Consider the following 20,528-nt stretch of genomic DNA (forward strand, 5'->3'; position numbering starts at 1 on the left):
GTGTAAGGCTAGAGGGAAGACAGCTAGTCATCACCACCCACCTCCAACTTTTGGGCACTCTTTTACAAACGAATAGTGGGATTGACCGTCATAGTATAACGCCCCCACGGCTGAAAGGACGAGCATGTTTGGTGCGACCGGGATTGGAACCCGTGATCCTCAGATTACTAGTCGAACGCCTTAACCCACCTGGCCATGCCGGGCCAATATTCAATTAAGGTCAGTCTCTCTACGTATAATTTTAACTGACCCGAATAAACAGAAAATAGCAGTAGCTCTGATAATCAAAAGTACAAACCATTAACTCAAAAAATGTACAGAAACTTCTCTCTTAGAAATCGGGTTTCGATAACCGTGGTGGGCGGAGCACATATAGCCAATTGAGTAGTTTTGTGCTTAAACTACAAACAAAGAAACTTCTCTCCATCTTTATCACTTTAGAAAAAAAAGAGAACACGCATCACGTCTATTTAAATTCTATTCTCTTGTAGGCCAACGTTAAGTTCATGGAGTTACCATACTAAAACTTGGGATTCAATTCCTTGTAGTGAAACGAGCGTAGACATTTTATTATGTGGCTTTGCGCCAAAAGGGAGAAGTAAACAAAGAAAAAGATAATTTGATTTGAAAAAACAAACAGTCTGGAACTTATAAAATTACCTGTAATTTTTCTCATGTTTGTGTAGATCAATGTTCAAGTCCAACTTATGCGGGAGGTTGTATAATACTTAAGAATCAAGTTGGTGGGTTATGGATGAAACATTTTTTTGTTATTTTTTATATGGCCAATTATTTGCAAGATCAAAAATCCTATTTTCACGTGCTACGTAAGTATAAATGCATTTCTAAATGTTCAGAAAATAGCTATATATAGTCTAGCGAACAAGGCTTGGTGTCGAGACCAACTTACCAATCTCGATGCTGCAAGCCACATTTTCAGCATTATGATTTTTCATTTCTGCTACGCCTTACGAGAAGTAATGGTTGGACTTAATGGCTTACAGCTAGTATTTTATTATAATTAGTAATCGTGTTTATCCTGACGATGGGCTACTCCTACGGTGGGTCGATATTGTCTATTTAACAGAAAAATATATTTATCTTGTAAAGTTATTTATTTTTATTGTTTGGTTTACTCGGTAAGATCCTAACTTTACAATTATTGAAATAAAACACGCGTGTTAAAATCAAGTGAAGTCATAAAACTATTCTTAGAATACTATCTTCAATGTTCGGTTTTGAATTGCTGCATCTAATTTTTAGAATTGCTTTGAAACGTTCATCAGTCAACCTTGAGCGATGTACCGACTTCACATATTTCATTTTTGAAAATTCTTGTTCACAGACATAAGTTGTTCCAAACACTGATGCCATACCAGATGCGAACAGCTTCAGCTTTGGAAAATCATCTTCAGGTAGGCAGCTGTAAAGTTCAATAAGTTGCCTCTCTCTGTGTTTTGCTTTCAACAAGTCATTTCCTTGCAAATCGATGACCTTCAGCTGAAGTTCCACTGGCACGTCATCAATGACACAATCAAAAGAATTCTGAAAAACGAGGATGTCACTTTCGATTCTGTCGAGATCCGAAAATCTCTCTAAAAATGTTTATTTAAATCACCAATAATTTTTTCTGAAACTCCAGGTTGACATCTTCTGTGATTCCAGCATGAAACTCATTGAAACACTGAAAATGAGAGAGGTTTTCTACTTCCAAGTGTGCTTCAAACAATGACAGCTTTCTCCGAAATCCTTTAATGATTCTATAGAGATCACAGACAAGGTTATTCTTCCCATGAAGTTTCAAGTTCGATTCATTCATGTGGGATGTGATGTCAACCAAAAAAAGACAACTTTGACAACCAGGTTGGATTCGACAGAAGTGGATCGGCTCTATATTCCTCGATAAGTAATATATATATTTTCTTCTCAGCTTATAAAAACGAGACAAGACTTTACTGCAGTTGAGCCACCTCACTGCCGTGAGATAAGGCAAGTCACAGAAATCCGAATCAATTTCTTCAAGAAACGCCTTGAACTAGCGATGATTAAGTGCATGACCTCGAATGAAGTTCACTGCAGAAATGACTGGTTTCAGTACGCAAGAAATATCTAAGTCTTTTCCACAGAGTGCTTGCTGATGTATGGTGCAGTGTATGAACAGAGCGCTTGGGAGTTGAAGATCTTCCAACTGTTTCCTGATCAGCTCCACCAGACCCTTCTTTACTCCAGCCATGTTTTTTCTTCCATCAACTGTTACACCTCTAAGCTGATTCCACTGAAGGTTATAGTCTTGTAAAGTTTTATGCACTTGCATGAAAATGTCTTCTCCAGTTGTTCTTCCGTGCATGCTGCAAACTGATGCCAACTCTTCCGTGATCTGAAAGTCCAAATTAACTCCACGAATGAACACGAGAAGTAATCGAGAGATCAGTAGACTCATCCTGTGCCAGAGAATACCATAAGAAGTTCCTAGCTTTTTGGCGTATCTGTAATGCGATGTTTTCTCCAAGTTCTTCTGCTCTCCGTACAACTGAAGTTGCTGAAAGGCTGATACTTTCAAAGAAATTGGCTTTTTCAGGACACAGCTCATTTGCTGCTTCCACCATACACTCTTTGATGAAGTTGCCGTCAGTAAAAGATTTTCCTCGCTCTGCCATCCGTTGCACTATTTTGTAACTTGTACGAGTGACAGATTCATTTTCAGTAAGCTTTCTCGTGAAGAGATTCTTTTGAGATTCAAAAACATGTTTCATGATTCAAGTTTCTCAGAACGGAACTTTTCTGAAAATTTCAAATATGTTGATCGATGTTTTGTTTCATAGTGACGCCGAAGACTATACTCTTTTAAAATGGCAACACTTTCTGTGCATATCACACAAGTAGCTTTCTGGTTTTTTGTTTCCATAAAGAAGTACTTTTCTGCCCATTCTTCATTGAAAGCACGACACTCAGAGTCCACTTTTCTTTTTTTAAAAGCAGCCATAACGATGGGTAAAAAAAACAGGATCTGAAAATAAAAAACAGAACGCTGTGAGAAAAGTATTGTACAGGTCCAAGAACGCAAAACAAAATATATTGAAACGTACGTTTGCCACGACACTTACATAAGAACGAGTTACGAAAAGCGCATAACCCGACTACTAAGAGAAATGAGCTTGCTGAAGCGGTAACTCTAGGCCGCGTTTGTTTGTTTTTGAATTTCGCACAAAGCTACTCGAGGGCAATCTGTGCTAGCCGCCCCTAATTTAGCAGTGTAAGACTAGAGGGAAGGCAGCTAGTCATCATCACCCACCGCCAACTCTTGGACTAATCTTTTACCAACGAATAGTGGGATTGACCGTTACATTATAACGCTCCCACGGCTGAAAGGGCGAGTATATTTGGCACGACGGTGATGCGAACCCGCGACCCTCAGATTACGAGTCGCACGCCTGAACGCGCTTGGCCATGCCGGGCCCCCTAGGCCGCTGAATTTACAAGACGAGTCGATAGGACGAGGGTTAAGTCTGTACTTGTTTTCGAAATCGGGCAGCAAGGACGAAAGAAGACTTCCTATTGGTTAAAAATGCGCGTGACAGCGTTTATCATAACGTCTTGTGTTTGCCAGCTTAAAGCGACCATTGGTGTGACTTATTTTGTTATGACAGTCGGACATTTGATGAAATGTCACTTTTTATTTCCAAGCGGCTAGCTGCTGGCGGGCCGGACAAAATGACCTCGAAGGTCGTATCCGGCACGCGTGCCGTAGTTTTGTGACCCCTGACTTAGACTAACATGTAGACATGTTATGAACACGAATAATATTTGAATGTTCGATAATAAGTTAGTGACATATTTAGTATGTGATTGCCGAGTATATGATGACCGAGTAAAGTTATTCAGTAAAGGTTAGGTTTATTAATCTTATCAAAGCAAATTTCTATTGAACATTATTAGTGTTTTAGGCCTACGGGAGTTTCAGTGTTTATGTCAAAAATATTTGTTTTTTTTTTTAAATTAGACCTACAACTTGCGTTAATGTAAATCTAGCCTGTGACAAACATTATGGAAGAAATAAATAAATTCATTATCGTTACGTCGACTCGAGTTCGAGCTATTTTTACAAAATAATTCAAAAGAACCTGTATTAAGAACATCTTGAAACAAAAATAAATCATTAAATTTCCTTTCATATAAATCATCGTCACATTAAGTAGCGTATAAAGTATGATGCAAGAATAATAAAACGAGTAGAAGATGGACGTAATTCTTATTTCTTAGCCAATTAAAATGTAGAAATTGAACCTGGAAACTGTTAGACTTATGCCTAAGTTCAACGAAACCCCAAAGCAGCGGTTTTAAAGGTCAAACAGTACAGTATTCACGAGTTGTAATTAAAGTTAGATTATGTATGCAGAAATATTTGTTTGTGTTTTCATTGAAGTTGAACCTATTCAAAATAACTGAACAATGTAAAATAGTTTTAACAAGTTAAATTAAGTTAATCAGAAGAAACATGAAATTACTTCATTTATTCATAAAGTGGTTAATATTTGTATTCTGATTGTATTATCAAAGAGTAGCTAATGAATTCGTTTTGTAGCTACAACAAAAATTTAGAAACATAATATTATAATGCTTTCTACTTTTGGGCGGATTATCTTGGATTTGTATGGGTAGTCCAAGTAATGAAACGCATTAATTTATTTTATTAATAGGGGAATAATTTTTCTTACAGTTCACGTTTACTTGTAGGCCTGACTTCTACAACACAACATTTATCAGAACTTCTGAAAACTAATGAGGCCTAACTTACAAGTACAAACTTACATGCAGAATATGAATCACCCTAGCTGTCTAACTTTAACTGAATCACAGAACACTAACCCTCACTGCCTAGCTTTATCTGAATCACAGAACACTAGTCCTCGTGGTCCAACTGTAACTGAATCATAGGACACTAATCCTCGCTGTCTAACTCTTAACTGAACCACAGAGGACTATAATTCATTATTTAACTCAATGAATCACAGACGCAATAAGTCCGTCCGTCCGTCCATCCAATTTACACTGAATTAACACAATCTCTGCTTACTCATTCACTAATATTTATATTATGTCCTTATTTCTATATACTTTACGAAACTTTTAGATTCTTAATATTTTAAAACAAAGATATGGTCATTGATCAAATTCTGACAGCGCAAAACGCCTAACCTGAACCTAACCTATCCTCGCTTAGCACAAAATATTTTTGAAAAGTGAATTTCCGTTGTCACTGAAGTAGTCAACTAAAGTTTTAAGCTTACTGATAAATATTGTTTGGACTTGATTCTTCCACTTTCGTGATCCGAGGAGTATTGGTAGTGGCCGATTGGCCACATGGACAACTACGTGTGCAGATAGACAGAGCACATTTGAAACTTTAATTTAGAGACCTGCTGGTTAGAACTTCATATTTATCGTGCATTTATGTGTTAAAAAAGTCACACTACGTTGATTGCTGTATTACGTTTTATTATGTGGCTTAGATTCTGTTATGCTGAACTTCACATAAACGGATAGAAGTATTTGTTTAAAGGATATTTTATATAAGAAATGACAATATCAATACAAATAAAAATGACAGTATGTTGGATTTCTCATGTTTTTAAGATGCGGATTTACTCGGAAGATTCTGTGGTCACACGCAGGATGAAGAGATCGTATCTTCCCAGGAGAAGATGTTGGTGATTTTTAAAAGTGATGATTTTTCTGAGTTTTCTGGCTTTCAAGCAGACTATTGGTTTGAAGTAGTAAAAGGTAAGTTTATTGACGTTATGTAGTGTCCTCCAGGGAGAAAGTGTTAAGTCCACAGATTTACAACGTTAAAATACTGTGGACATAACTGATGGTCGAATGTGGTTTTGTTCATTCAGTTGCTCCATTTTAAATATCGTTTGCTTCGGTAAAAGGTGGAAGCTTTTTATGCCTTCAGGAGACCTATGATCTGTTTGTTGTGTCGACCTACTCTCACTTCTATATCGCATCACTGGCCCCTGAGTGCGTTTTTGTGGTGAAAGCTCTCGAATCCTGAATTTTAGGATTCGCGGTCTAGGCACTTTAATCAGTAGATTACAACCGGTTGATCTATGATTCGAGTAAGTTAGCTTTCCCATTGTAATCGATCTAATATTTATCTAATAAATTAAAATTTCCTCTTTTGACTAGAGAAACTTACAGTCAACCCCGCTACTCGGTTTAAACGAGGCAGACAAAACCCTAGTTGCCGCCGGTGCTCTGGTTGACTGCGGCTCTTCTGGCCAATAGTTCAAAATTAAGGACGGTCAAACTTGAATCCTAAAGGTCTTTAACCTGACCATTTCGCCCACATCTGTAAAGGGTACCGTTCAGGTAAAAATTTCGAGTTCCAATATACTATGTAAAAACAAAAGACCTATAGAAACTAGTAGCTATATCAGTATAAAATCCCCGGTGAAGCAACAGTAAGTTTACGGACTTGCATCACATAAGTTTGGGGTCGATAGACTCAACAAATAGCCTAGCTTGGCTTTGTTCTAGTAAATCGATATAGAAAAATGTAGAAATTTCATAAAATGAAATTAACAAGTTGTTACTTTGTGCTTTCATATGTTAAATTTTACATTGATATTCTAGTTAATGCTACCGAAGTTCCAGTGAAGGAAGACCTAAAAAATGTCCTCCAAGACAAGAATCTTGATATACCATTTTCCAGAACGCCTCAGAATGCAAGTGTAGTTGAAAACGAATCCCATGTGTTACAATGTTACTCGACTCATCCTGGTGCAAAAATCCGCTGGTTAGTTTTATTATTATTCAATATATATCGTTTAAGCATAATATGTGCACCTAACATAAACGTAACTTTTTCACCAGAATAATTGGTTTAATAAATAAATCCATTAACATAGACTTACTTGACCATATGCATGAAATTTATATTTTGTACCCCGCGTGATTTACTTGTTGCTAATACTTTGCTAACATATTATGTTGCACTTGGTTCGGTGAGTATGTATATATACATATTTATTTAAGTAAATTACAACAAATTTTACAAATAGATTACGCCAAAAGGATAACGTGTATCTTATGCACCATATCCATTATTTAATATAACTTTATAAATAAGGAAAAGAAAAAAAATACACGAATAAATAAATGAAAAATGTACCTGAGAATATAAAAATGCAACCACAAACAGATATCCACCACCATGGTACATATCATAAGGTGAGTCAAGAGGTAACGTCCACTGTTGGTGATATTTAGTGAAGACGAGAAACCTTCTTGAAGTAAAAATATATTCTCAAGACTGCTGATGTGGGTATTAAAACTTTAAATAAAATAAAGTACAGAACAACATTTTGACCTTCTTAAGTCATCTGTACTTTATTTTAATTATAGTTTTATACCTATACCAGCCGTCTTGAGAATACATTGGTGGATATTTGTTTTCTGGCTGCAACTTATTTTTTCATTATTCGTTTATTTATTAAGTTATTTACTTTTTATTTTCCTTCTCTATAAATTTAAATGTATACGAGTCGAAAGGTTCTAAGACTCCACATTTATTCCGAAGAATAATGAACATACATCAGTATTATACGCTATCCTCTTCAAAGTAATCTCTCCCAGCTGATACACACTTGTTCCTACGTTCCTGCTATTTTCGGAAGCAAATGCTTGAAGACTTCAACTGCTATGCGACTTAGTTCTGCTTTAATATTATTATAATGATTAAATGTCTCTTTCCTTTCAAGTTAATTTTGATTTCTAGGAACAGAAAAAAATCACACGGGACAAGATCGGGAGAATACGGGGAGTGTGGTATCACAGGAATGTTTTTTCTGCCCCAAATTCTTGAACAGACAAAGCAGTGTGTGAAGGCGCGTTGTTATGACGAAGAAACCAGTGACCATTCTCCCACAGTTCGAGGCAGTTTCTTCTAAATTTCTCTCTCAAGCAAATTAAGACATCTTTATAAAAGGCCTGGTTTACTGTCCGGCCATGAGGTACCAATTCATGATGAGCAATACCTTGAACATAAAAAAACACGAGCAACATTGTCTTCATATTTGATGAAGGCTGTCGTGCGTTTTTTGGACGTAGTGATGATGGAGACTTTCACTGGGATGACTGAAGTTTTGTTTCAGGGTCATAACCGTATACCCATGACTTATCACCAGTAATAATGACGTTAATGAAATTAGGATCAATTTCTAGCTTTCTTTTCAGATCCTCGCACACTTGTCGACGGTGAAACTTTTGGTCATCTATCAACAGCCTGGGAACAAATGTTGCAAACACTCGATGCATGCAGAGTTTTTCAGTTAAAATCGCCTATCACGATCCACAGGAAATGTCCAGTTTTTCAGCAATTTTATGAATAGTTAATTTTCGAGCACTTAGAATATTTTCTTTCATCTTAGTGACCGTTTCATCAGTGGACGAAGTCAACAGTCGCCCAAAACGTGGGTCATCTTTGATCGATTCCCGACCATCTTTGAAGAGTTTTATCCATTGATAAACGACAGCCTAACTTAAACAGTCATCACCAAAGGCAGTTCTTAACATTTCGAGGATTTTTGTTCCTCCTTTACTATTTTTCACACAAAACTTGATGCAAACATGTTTTTTTTTTCTGTTCATTTTTATTACGACAGGGGCAAGAGATACTTCTGTCTTTGAACACGTTTTTCGCAACATGGGTATAATGTCTGGGAAAATGGCTTGTTCGTGGGGTATATCACTATTTGTACTTAGTACACATCTCAGTGAAGCTCACTGCTTCTGTACTAGCACCTGTAACAGAAGAAGTCTTAGAACTTTTGGATCTGACCTCGTACATAAAGTAGTGTTATCTGATACTACATTTTCTTGAAAACAAGCAAATATACTCGCCATTTCTCCATTTGAGGCGTTAAAATGTAACGGTCAATCAAACTGTTTGTTGATAAAAAGCAGCCTAAGAGCTGGCAGTGGGTGATGTTAATTATAGCTGCCATTCCTTTATCCATCACTTCAAAATTATGGAAGGATAACACAGATAGCTTTCGAGTGGTTTTTCGCAATTTCAAGAAATAAATAACTTCTGACAAAAAAACGGAGTAGAAAACATCTCTGAACATTCACCCACTATTCAGTGACATTAGTTTTGTAGTACATTACAATGTACTTTATGAGCTAATGAAAAATATTAAAGTAACTTTTAAAACTTTCGGTTATAATTACCATAGAAATCGAGTAGGTTTATACGTTTATCAAATGTCAAAACAGTCGAGATATTTTAATCATTAAAAAATATGATGATTGATGGAAATCGTAAACTGTTTAATTCTCCATTAGGGTCCAGTGAATAAGGTATTTGAATCTTACTTCAAACTACTATTTCAATGCAAAAGTATGGATTAATATGAAGGGCAAAGAAATATTTAAAAACAGTTCCTAAAATAGTTTAATACAATATGATTTACTTTATGTTACTAAACGTACTGGGACAAAATCTCCTCACTCTCTCTACACGCAAACGACAAGAAGTGGACCATAATGGATTGCCACTTAAGGTGAATAAAGTCCAGCCAGAAACAGTCAGTTGGAGTTACGATCACCAGGGAAGAGAAAACTCGTGTCCTTTGAAAGAAAATGATTGGATACAGTACTGGTGATGTGTCTTAAATCATTTCAACGCGCTTACTCATAACCAAAATGTGGGTAATATGCTTTGAAAATGGTAGGCCAGTTGACAAGTTCATATCGAAGTTCTGTCCAAATACCAGACACTAATATGTTCTTTGTCAGTGCCAACTTGAAATGTGCCATGAAATCAATTTTAAATTGTTTAGCCAACACTTATTGAGGCTTGAAGACTCCAAATCACCTCATTCTATTACATTTTATATATAGACTGCTGAACATATTGACTTTCACAACAGGAATGAATGCAAGACGTCAATTCTGTTGATGTTTCTAACATCGATGTTACATTGAAGTAGAATGCCAGATGTAACGACGAGTCCCGCTATACTCATTTTAGCTTCAGAAAAGCCAGTCGTGGGGAACAGCAGCATACACGTCTTTGGGCCATCTGCTTCACCAGATGTGTACCAATAACTGTACCAAGCAACAAAACAAGATACCCTCCCTTTTTAAAGCGTGCTGACCCAGTTCCTTTGGTAATATAAAGATTTTGGTAATTAAATATATACCAAAAATACCACATAATATTAATAAACTTTTCTTTTCTAGGCTCAAAGGAGAACAATTTTTAGGCGGTTTAGAACCACTTCCAGGACTAAGGATGGTCTTCAACAATTTGTTATTCATTAAAAGTATGAATAAACAGCTGGAAGGGACCTACACCTGCACTGCTGTGCTACCAGATGGCGTCAACAGCGTCACGGCTTATATTACAATGACACCTGCAGAAAAAAAAGAAAAAGAATGCCTTATAGGTTGTTTTGTCTGCTCATGTATGAAATGAGCATTTTTCGTGTCTTTTAACATAAGATTTTTTTAGAAAATACTTTGAAACATAAAAATAATACATATTATTCCCTACGATAAGATGAGAGCTCACAGTACATTCTCATTTCCTACGACGTTATGGTTAATCGATTCCTCTTTAAAACATTAAGTTTTGTTTTAAATGTATTCCGTATTTAACCAGTAAAAAATATTGTGAAGCAAAAACTATATTTTATTTTTAAACTGACGTATTTTTATACCTTGAAATTTATATATAAGCTATCATACTATTTAATAATTTTGTGTTTCGGGTATATTTAATTATGGTCTTAACTATTTGAACGTATTGTCTTTATTTGTCTTGTTTTATCTAACTTGTTCACGTCCCTGAAATTTGTCAATAAGGTTTCTTATATAAAGTGAATGTGAACTAATACCGTGAAACAGCTTGTGAAAAGAAGTTTTCTTGTTTTTGTCGATTATTTAGTATTTCTAATCTACTAGTTTACCGAACATATTTATAATAAGTATTTTACAGCTACTTTGTATAACTAAATTGGAAATAGCTAATCGCAGCTCCGTTCTAACAAACTTCCGTGTCGGTCCCTTTTGAGGTATTTAATTGTAAGCCTTTTCAACAGATAAGATTATTTTGATTATTTGGAATTAAGCACAGAGGTATACAAAAGGCTATCTGTGCTCTGCTCACAACAGGTATCGAAACCAAGTTATCTAGTGCTGTGAATTCGCATACATACCTCTGCTTCACTGGGAGTGAGGGCTCAACAGTAAAGTCAGTTGCGTCGACGTCTCACTTTGATTAGCCCTACAGGTAAATTCGAGCATAATTTTACTAATTCGTTGATGTATCAAACAATTTTCCAAAAAGTGGTATATAATCACAAAGCACCTCGAATCTCCTCTTTCAATTTCATGAAAGCAGTGTCCCCTACAATTAAAACAAAAAGGATAAACTTCACTCTCCGTTGTAGTTTCCTCCAGTTTCATTAAGGATAAGCTACACTGTCCGTTGTAGTTTCCACCAGTTTCGTAAGGGATAAGTTACACTATCTGTTGTAGTTTACTCCAGTTTCGTAAGGGATAAGTTACACTATCCGTTGTAGTTTACTCCAGTTTCGTAAGGGATAAGTTACACTATCTGTTGTAGTTTACTACAGATTCTGTAAGGATGAGCAACACTATCTGTTGTAGTTTACTCCAGTTTTATTCAGTATCAGCTACAATATCCATTGTACTTTCCTTGTGAAATTCTAGAATGTTGTTAAATATATTAGTAGGAACAAGAACTTTCACCAGGTTGATGAATGTTCTTGTGAAATTCTAGAATGTTGTTAAATATGTTAGTAGGAACAAGAACTTTCACCAGTGAGCTGAATGTTCTTGTAAAATTCTAGAATGTTGTTAAATATGTTAGTAGGAACAAGAACTTTCACCAGTTTGATGAATGTTCTTGTAAAATTCTAGAATGTTGTTAAATATGTTAGTAGGAACAACAACTTTCACCAGTGAGCTGAATGTTCTTGTAAAATTCTAGAATATTATTAATAAATATGTTAGTAGAAACCAGAACTTTCACCAGTGAGCTGAATGTTCTTGTCATCATATAATTTATAGGAAAAACGAAAGTGCGCTGTGTCTGTTTTGTCCGCAGTGGCTCAACGGTGAATTGTGTGCTAACAAAGCTAAATATTGGGTTTCAAAACCCACAGTAGGCAGAGCACAGATAACCTATTGTAGAACTATAAGAACCAATCAAACAACTGTTTAGTTGGCTTAGCATAAAGCCGCATTGGGCTATCTGCAGGTTCTACCGCGAGAACCGAACTCTGAATTTTAACATGGACGTGGCTCTCTTTCCATATCTTTCATTTTCCGATAGTAGTTGTTCTCTGGAGATTCTCTTTCAGAATAACTTAAATGAAATGGTAAGAAATAATGTATTTACTTATACTATTTCGTTTTGTTGGTTTTTTTTGTTTGTTGAACTTCGCGCAAAGCTACTCGAGGGCTATATGCGCTAGGTGTCCCTAATATAGCAGTGTAAGACTAGAGGCTAATCATCACCACTCACCAACAACTCTTGGGCTATTCTTTTATCAACAAATAGTGGGATTGACCGTCACATTATAACGTCCCACGGCTGAAAGGGCTTGACTTATACACCTTCTTTTTGACTACAACGTATTTTGTTTTTGTTCATTACTTTGTAACGTACATCATGTGTTAAGTGAAAGAAAATAACTTAAATCCTTCAACATGACTTGGAGGCTCCTTACCGCGGGGAGTGGGGATCTTGTGGCTACAGAGGCACTGAGACGACCTTGGCAGAACACTGCCCCAAATTTGCTCAAGAGCCGATACCAATGAAAATAATATGGACTGAATGAACTTAGTTTGTAACTTGAATTTATAAATATTATGAAAGAACTGAGAATATATCGTTATTAATCAGTGTTGCGACCCCTCTCTTTATCTGCAGGGGGTGCCCGCTCCCCTAATTCAAATGCAAATTATTTCCAGTGTTGCGAACTTCTAATTAATTGGCTGTTCTATCAGAGAACTGAGGGGAGAGGATATTGGCGACCTCCCACTTCTAAATTTAGCACTACATCACTTTACATTGATATATATAAATGGTTTGGTTTAGTGTTTTTGAATGTACGAATTAATTATCTTTAAACCCATTTGAGCACGACTCTCACTCAATTTGCCGTGTAAGAATCTTAGTTGTTTTTGAACAATTTCGAAACAAGACCAAAAATTCCTGTTACGAGTGTTACGACAACCTTTCCTGATAAGTTGTGATTAACACATTTACTGTCGAACAAAACTTTATGGTTCAGTTCCACATTTTATTCTATTGTTATATTTGTTTGGTAAGGATCAATCTCAGACTCCATCCTTTGTTCCAGTTGTTTTTTTGTTTAATATTGTATTATCGTCATTTCAGAGTTCCACAGAATACCGAAAGATGTCACTATTCTTGAGGGAGAGTATACATATTTACAGTGTTTCGTTCGAACTCCAAATGTGGATATTTCATGGGTTAAAAACGGAGAACCAATAGTGGATTCTGCGCGGTTTCAGATTTTGAGCGGATACTTAACTCTGAACAAAGCTTTAGTCGAAGACGCCGGAATTTACACGTGTGTAGCCAAAGATAAAACAAAGAACTGTGAGAAAAAGGAATCAGCCATTATAGCTATCCGATCAAGAGCAAGCGTAGAAGAAAGTGAGTCTTTTGCAAGTCAGTAATATAAATGTTTTTTGCATGAGAGATTATCATTTTCTGTTAAGTTTTTGCTTCAGTGTGTATTTTAAATTTACATTTTAAAATATCACAGTTTCAAAAAGTTCAAGAAAGCACGATAACGCTGTCATATTAAGTATTTAAGAAAAAATATTTAACGCTAGATGTAACTTGTGAATTTGCAAATAATCGGTAACCATCTAGTACGTAGACTCAAATAATTCTAACATTTCTAAAACATATTTTAATTAAAAAAGACAACACAAAACTCGGCTTATTAGATTTAAATACGAATAAAAGATAACTGAAATCTGTAATATTTAATATTATAGCTACACCAATACAAAACCACAGTTATAAGATAATATCAATCAATTGTCCCTCTACCAGATTTTTAGGCCTATTAGGTATCTGATGATAATAAATGTGATGTTGTGCTATTGCACAACATTTTCTTGACGAATTACAAAGTTCAAAGTGTTCCAAACCGTTCATGAACCATGAATAAGCATCGAAAAAGAATTTGGATACTTTATCCATCTGGAGAGCTAAGGGACAAATGGAAATCATCCAGTTATAGTAGAATCTTGCAAGTTTGCTCCAAGTATTTCCAAGTGATGTTACAGAGTACAAACTCGATCACTTTCAAATCAATATCACTCCTGTACCATCACCTACACAAAACAGACATTCATCTACAATACAAGACACAAAATAAATCTTTCGAAAGTGTTTACATTACCTTCATTGTAACTTCTCTAACAGTATCTGTTACAGAGTTTGATTTCATTACTTTTTAATTTAATTTTTAAGTAAAATTTCATTATAATTTTTCATGAATTGTTAGATTAACGTATTTAACACTAACCAAAATCTCTTTTGAGATATTATTGGGATTACGGCCAAAAACGTCGTTAACAACGAGGATATCTTTATTAATAAGAACTTAAGAAAAGTATATTTAATTAACTATAATAATTAATTTTTCTCTAAGAAAGCAGTTTACTCTGATATTAACTCCCAAGTTAATATATTGATTATTTTCAAATTTATTAGTTGTACTTATTATTAGTAACAATAGTGTTACTGTATCAGAGAGATCACATAGTTCTCTTCGTTGTAGTGAAAAATAATATAGTAAAGTATCATAGGAACAAAAAAAATCACTGTGAAAAAATCAATATACATTGATGGTAATTAGACAGAATGGTAAAATGAAAAAAACAATTCGAGCACAAAATTCATCATTACAGAGTGAGTATATATATATATATACATATTTCCTACAGACGTTTTATTTCTATGAACAATAACTCTTCATGCACGGACAAACATTTATACGTATTTTTCATTGGGACTGTACATTACAGTGTGTGGACAACCAAGAATGGGAATTCCGGACAAAACCAAACCAATTATGGAAAACGGTAAAATAGTTGGTGGAAATACGGCCCGAAAGGGTGCACACCCCTGGCAGGTAGGCTTTGTATGTCAAGTTGTCAGAAAATTAAATACATATAAAACGACTAAAATGATTAAAGTTCCAGTTTTAATCCCTTGCGTTGAATATTTTAGAAATATTTTCTCGATTTTTTTATGTTAGTTCATTAACATTTTGAAAACTCAACGACACTGAATGCTTGTTAATCAACTAATAAATAAACATTTTTCGTTTCGAAGGCTCAGAAGTAATGAAACTTAATAATATTTAATCTCGTCGTTTGTTCAATTTATCCAGAATAGATGATTCAGATTATATTTGTTCTGTTAAGAATTTTTGCACGAATTTTTTTTTGTGGGGTTTGTTTGTTTTGAATTTTCGCGCAAAGCTATTCAAGGGCTATCTGCGCTAGTCGTCCCTAATTTTGCAGTGTAAGACTAGAGGGAAGGCAGTTAGTCATCACCACCTACCGCCAACTCTTGAGCTACTCTTTTACCAACGAATAATGGAATTGACCGTCACATTATAATGCTCCACGGCTGAAAGGGCGAGCATGTTCAGTGTGACGGGAATTAGAACTCGCAACCCTCAGATTATGAGTCAAGTGTCTTATCCACCTGGCCATGCCGGGTTCAAAGGAAATCGTGAGAAACATCGGGTAATAGTGTCTTTTTCACTTTCCTGGATCTACAATTCTTACCAATGTTTTACTTTCCTTATAATTTATTAAAATATTTACTGAAGGAAATAGCTTGATTCAAAGCCAGATTAAGACTACACTTCTGTTGAGCCAAACGTTATTGTTTTCTTTAAACAAGTTCAGAAGTCTGATTGGTTTTGCTTTAGGTATGTTTTATCATGTTTCAAGAATTATATTTCATTTTAACTTGGTACTAACTAACTGCCACTGATGACAATTTTGAAGTTCAGGTTTTATTTTAAACACCTTACATACGTGTTATAGACACTTTTTTATTTTACAAATTTCATTACTTCTTCAAAGAGTTTAACGAAAAGAAGCTGCTGGCCGAGCACAAAGCTACACAATGAGCTATCTGTGTTCTGACCACCACGGGTATCGAAACTCGGTTTGTAGCGGTGGAAGTCCGCAGACATACTGCTGTGCCACTACATCTAGGGCTCCAAAGTACGAAACGGACTAGGTTGTTCTAATCCTGTTTATATCTATGCATATGATGTATGTATGTGTATTGATATGGTTTACATACATACATATATATATATATATTTATGTGTATCATATTTGCCTCTTTAACGTACCCTCTCCCCCAGTAGTGGTCAAACATGAATTCCTGCGCGCGTCCCTGATTAAAAAAAATTAGGGATATTCATAAAATTGGCTTCGCACGAAAAAAAAAGTTCTACACCGATACCTTCTTTTTCTTTTTTAAACGTTTCACGTAAACAGGACCTGAACTATTTTGTAACAAAAGTTGTGACAAATAGCTGCTTATAAATTACCATTCAAACAGACAATATTGTTTTCCTCAACATAACTATAGATTATTTCTTTTGAAATTCATCATGACCTATATCGCTTCAACTGTGTTATTCAACAGGTCATGATGTGGGATCCTAAACTTATAAAGACCACAATTACTATATTACGTATTTTTAAGATATACTCGATTTGGTCGAGCGTGGCCCACTGATGTTCGTGCTCCGTTCACTCCAAAACAAAAACCAAAATAACATCTCGTAAAGCACCTTGGACTAATAGTGTGTTATAAAAGTAGTAATAAAACCCCATTATTTGATAAGACTAGAATAGGCTAAGACTAAGCAGTAGATGTGTTGACTACTTCCAAACTATGGCCCGGCACGGCCAAGTGGTTAGGGTGCTCGACTCGTCATCCGAGGGTCACGAGCTCGAATCCTGTCACACCAAACAAGCTCGCCCAAGAATAGGCGGTGGGTGGTGATGACTAGCTGCCTTCCATCTGGTCTTGCATTGCTAAATTAGTGATGGCTAGCTTTGCGCGAAATTAAAAAACAAACATTTCAAAACAAGGGACAACTAGTACAAATAACCCTTGTGTAGATAACGCAAAACTCTCCTGAGATTTTCAGTTAGGTATGAGTTGTATTTCTGTTATTTTTTAAAGGATTTATAGCTAACTGTGTATTTATATTTTGAATTGACAAAATTAAATACCTAACAATCAGAACGGTTATATATGGTTCAATTTGTAATAATTAAGTAACAAATAAAGTAAACCCATTTCTTTATATTACACTTGGAGCCACCAGTAACTGGATTATACATGTACACCCCTTGTTTAATTTCAGTAATCGCGTTGCATATGTACATCTGTTGCTATTGGGCAAACTGTTCATTTATTTGCCAGGTAAATTTTTTGGTAATTGCATGCCAAGTGTATACCCCTTATCATAAAACAAACAGTTTCGTTTGGTTGACAGTTGAAATCGCCAATAATTGTATTATACATGTACAACCCTTTCCTAAAAGTAAACCCGTTCTGTTGAATTTTCCAGTCATTGGATTGTGTGTGCAAACCTCTAATAGTAAGATTTGGCGGTAGAATTTAATAGTAGGGATATTGGCAAAATGGCGGCCGTACTGATCGCTTGTTTAAAATCACTTTTAAAATGTATGAATATTAACAGTAATTATTTCATAATATTTGTTGTGGAAAACAAAAGTTTATGGTGCTTATAAAGTCGCCTAAATTGCTATATACGTGCTTATGAAGAAAATTAAAAATTTCATTATTTCAACGAATTTTTATCTAAATGACTTTTTCATACAAACGTTGTTGTAAAATTGATCTGCATTACCCTAAAGTGCGCCAGCATGTTAGATGTTAATTTTCTTCATGAACCAAACCCGCAGAAGAGGCTTTAGGAAAAGTGACAATTTTAATGTTTTATAGAAATTCCTGTTTGTCAAAAATGTATTGTTAAAAATGCTCATGACTTCGCTGACAACGATGTCATTTAAATCCAATAATTAATCTGACAGTTAATGTAACTGAAAGCACAAAAATACAAACAGTTAGCTATTGTTAAGTGTATATTAAAAGGAGGTGATATAACAGCTACCACCTATTAACTTAAAAATCATCAGACCTCTATACAATCAAAGTGCTGATGGCTGCTTTGAAATGTGAACATGGCGTTTCGATAGACACGAATAAACTGCTCATTAAGCTCTCCAGTAGTTCAGCAATAAGTCTGATGGCTTATAACGCTAAAAATCGGGTTTTAATACCTTTGGTGGGTGGAGTAAATTCATTGTATATCTTTGTGCTTAACATCAAACAAACAAAACTTTTCATTAATTCTAACTAATTTTCGACTAGGCTATACATATTAGTGAAATCAATCTGTTACAACGGTTTCAGAAACAGTTAAAAATAATAGTTATCTTTGTTAAGAAACATTGTGAAAATTTACCACTCTTCAAATGTATTATTCAATAGGCTATGCTATGGGATCCCAAAATTAAGGTCTTCTGTGGAGGCGCTCTCCTCAATGAACGATGGGTAATAACAGCAGCCCATTGCTTAGTATCAAAGAATGTTGATTGGTCGAATGCGAGGGTGAAGCTTGGAGAATACGACCAATACGAAGAAGAACCAGAAGAATTAGTTTTACCAATTTATGATAAAATTTCACACCCAAATTTCGATCCGGATACTTTCGACAACGACATTGGTCTTATTAAATTACCAAACATCATCAATTTTAATGATTATATAATTCCGATTTGCTTGGGCAACAGAGAACAGCACGAAGAATATTTTTTCAACCATCAAGAACTGAGAATGGGAACAGTAAGTGGGTGGGGTCAACTCAACTGGAAAGGACTTCAGCCTCGATTTCTTCGGGAAATTAGGATACCTGTCGTTGAAGATTCCGTTTGCATAGCCTCGACTATCTATAGGGTACGTAAGCTTTTCTTTAACACCTGGACTTAAAATTTTATAAATAACACTAATAACGCTTGTGGTATGATTTAAATCTCTTATTATATAAATTATGAATTACACCTGTTCCTGGACTTGCCATCTGACAATGAGTTATACCGGTTTAACCTAGACAAGGGAATATTTAGTTTGAACTGTTTGCTGTTTACTTGACGTAAGTGTGGCTTATATTTATATTAGTATTTGAAGGAAGTGGACAAACTGTATTAGATAACAAAATCTTCTAATTATAAACAAAGATTAATATTTAAAATAGTAAATTAAAAACTTCCCTCTAGAAGTTACTAAAACTATTATGTGAGTGTACTTACTGTTCATACACCTGGGTTGTTGGAGTTTAATAAAACTGTTGTGTGAGAGTACTTACTATTAATACATCTGGGTTGTTGGAGTTTAATAAAACTGTTGTGTGAGAGTACTTACTATTAATACATCTGGGTTGTTGGAGTTTAATAAAACTGTTGTGTGAGAGTACTTACTATTAATACATCTGGGTTGTTGCAGTTTAATAAAACTGTTGTGTGAGAGTACTTACTATTAATACATCTGGGTTGTTGGAGTTTTATAAAACTGTTGTGTGAGAGTACTTACTATTAATACATCTGGGTTGTTGGAGTTTTATAAAACTGTTGCGTGAGAGTACTTACTATTAATACATCTGGGTTGTTGGAGTTTTATAAAACTGTTGCGTGAGAGTACTTACTATTAATACATCTGGGTTGTTGCAGTTTAATAAAACTGTTGTGTGAGAGTACTTACTGTTGATGTACCTGGATTGATGCAGTTTAATAAAACTGTTGTGTGAGACTACTTACTATTAATACATCTGGGTTATTGGAGTTTAATTAACTATTGAGTAACAACATTATTTACCGTTCATATATCTGGGCTGATGAAAGCAGTGTTCGACTGGTTATTGAATAGCCTTCTTTTAATTAATTTTAAGTGTTAACATGTTTAATGATAATATTTTCAAAAACCAGTTTCTGATTAGACCCAAGTTGGGAAGTGAAGAACTTATAAGTAAAGAAAAGCTTCTAAATGTTAAGGTAAAACCAATCTCACCGTTACATTTTACTGTTTGCAATACTGTTTCAAGGAAGATTCATCTGTAATTTTAATCTGTATTTCTGCAACTCGTTGTCTTCAATAATATCATGTCATACAATGTTTGAGAAATAGTTAGAAGGTAGTATATAATTACAAGTTGTTGAAATGTGTGGTGAGTTGGCGATTCATTGACGTTGCAGTAAACTTACACGTTTCGTGGTCTTTGCGTGAAGTTTGCACTAAATAACTGCGCTTGAAATCGAGATATTGTTAAGCCTTGATGACAAGAAACCCACTTGAAGAAAAATGCATCTCAAAACGGCTGGTA

The 20,528-nt window shown here is 35.1% G+C and overlaps 1 protein-coding gene across 2 annotated transcripts in view; it reads left to right on the top strand.

Annotated features, from left to right (window-relative positions):
• Positions 1 to 20,528, top strand: part of LOC143238486 (mannan-binding lectin serine protease 1-like) — a 44,266-nt gene that overhangs the window by 23,092 nt on the left and 646 nt on the right. The window contains exons 8-13 of one of the 2 annotated variants that reach the window (XM_076478758.1): positions 5,635 to 5,781; positions 6,637 to 6,799; positions 10,249 to 10,454; positions 13,439 to 13,735; positions 15,109 to 15,215; positions 18,644 to 19,108. In XM_076478758.1, coding sequence (XP_076334873.1) covers positions 5,635 to 5,781; positions 6,637 to 6,799; positions 10,249 to 10,454; positions 13,439 to 13,735; positions 15,109 to 15,215; positions 18,644 to 19,108 — 1,385 coding nt within the window. The remainder of the gene's footprint in view (positions 1 to 5,634; positions 5,782 to 6,636; positions 6,800 to 10,248; positions 10,455 to 13,438; positions 13,736 to 15,108; positions 15,216 to 18,643; positions 19,109 to 20,528) is intronic. The other variant, XM_076478759.1, reaches the window with a different exon arrangement.

This window comes from Tachypleus tridentatus, chromosome 13, assembly GCF_004210375.1.
Source record: "Tachypleus tridentatus isolate NWPU-2018 chromosome 13, ASM421037v1, whole genome shotgun sequence".
NCBI classification, from domain to species: Eukaryota; Metazoa; Arthropoda; class Merostomata; order Xiphosura; family Limulidae; genus Tachypleus; species Tachypleus tridentatus.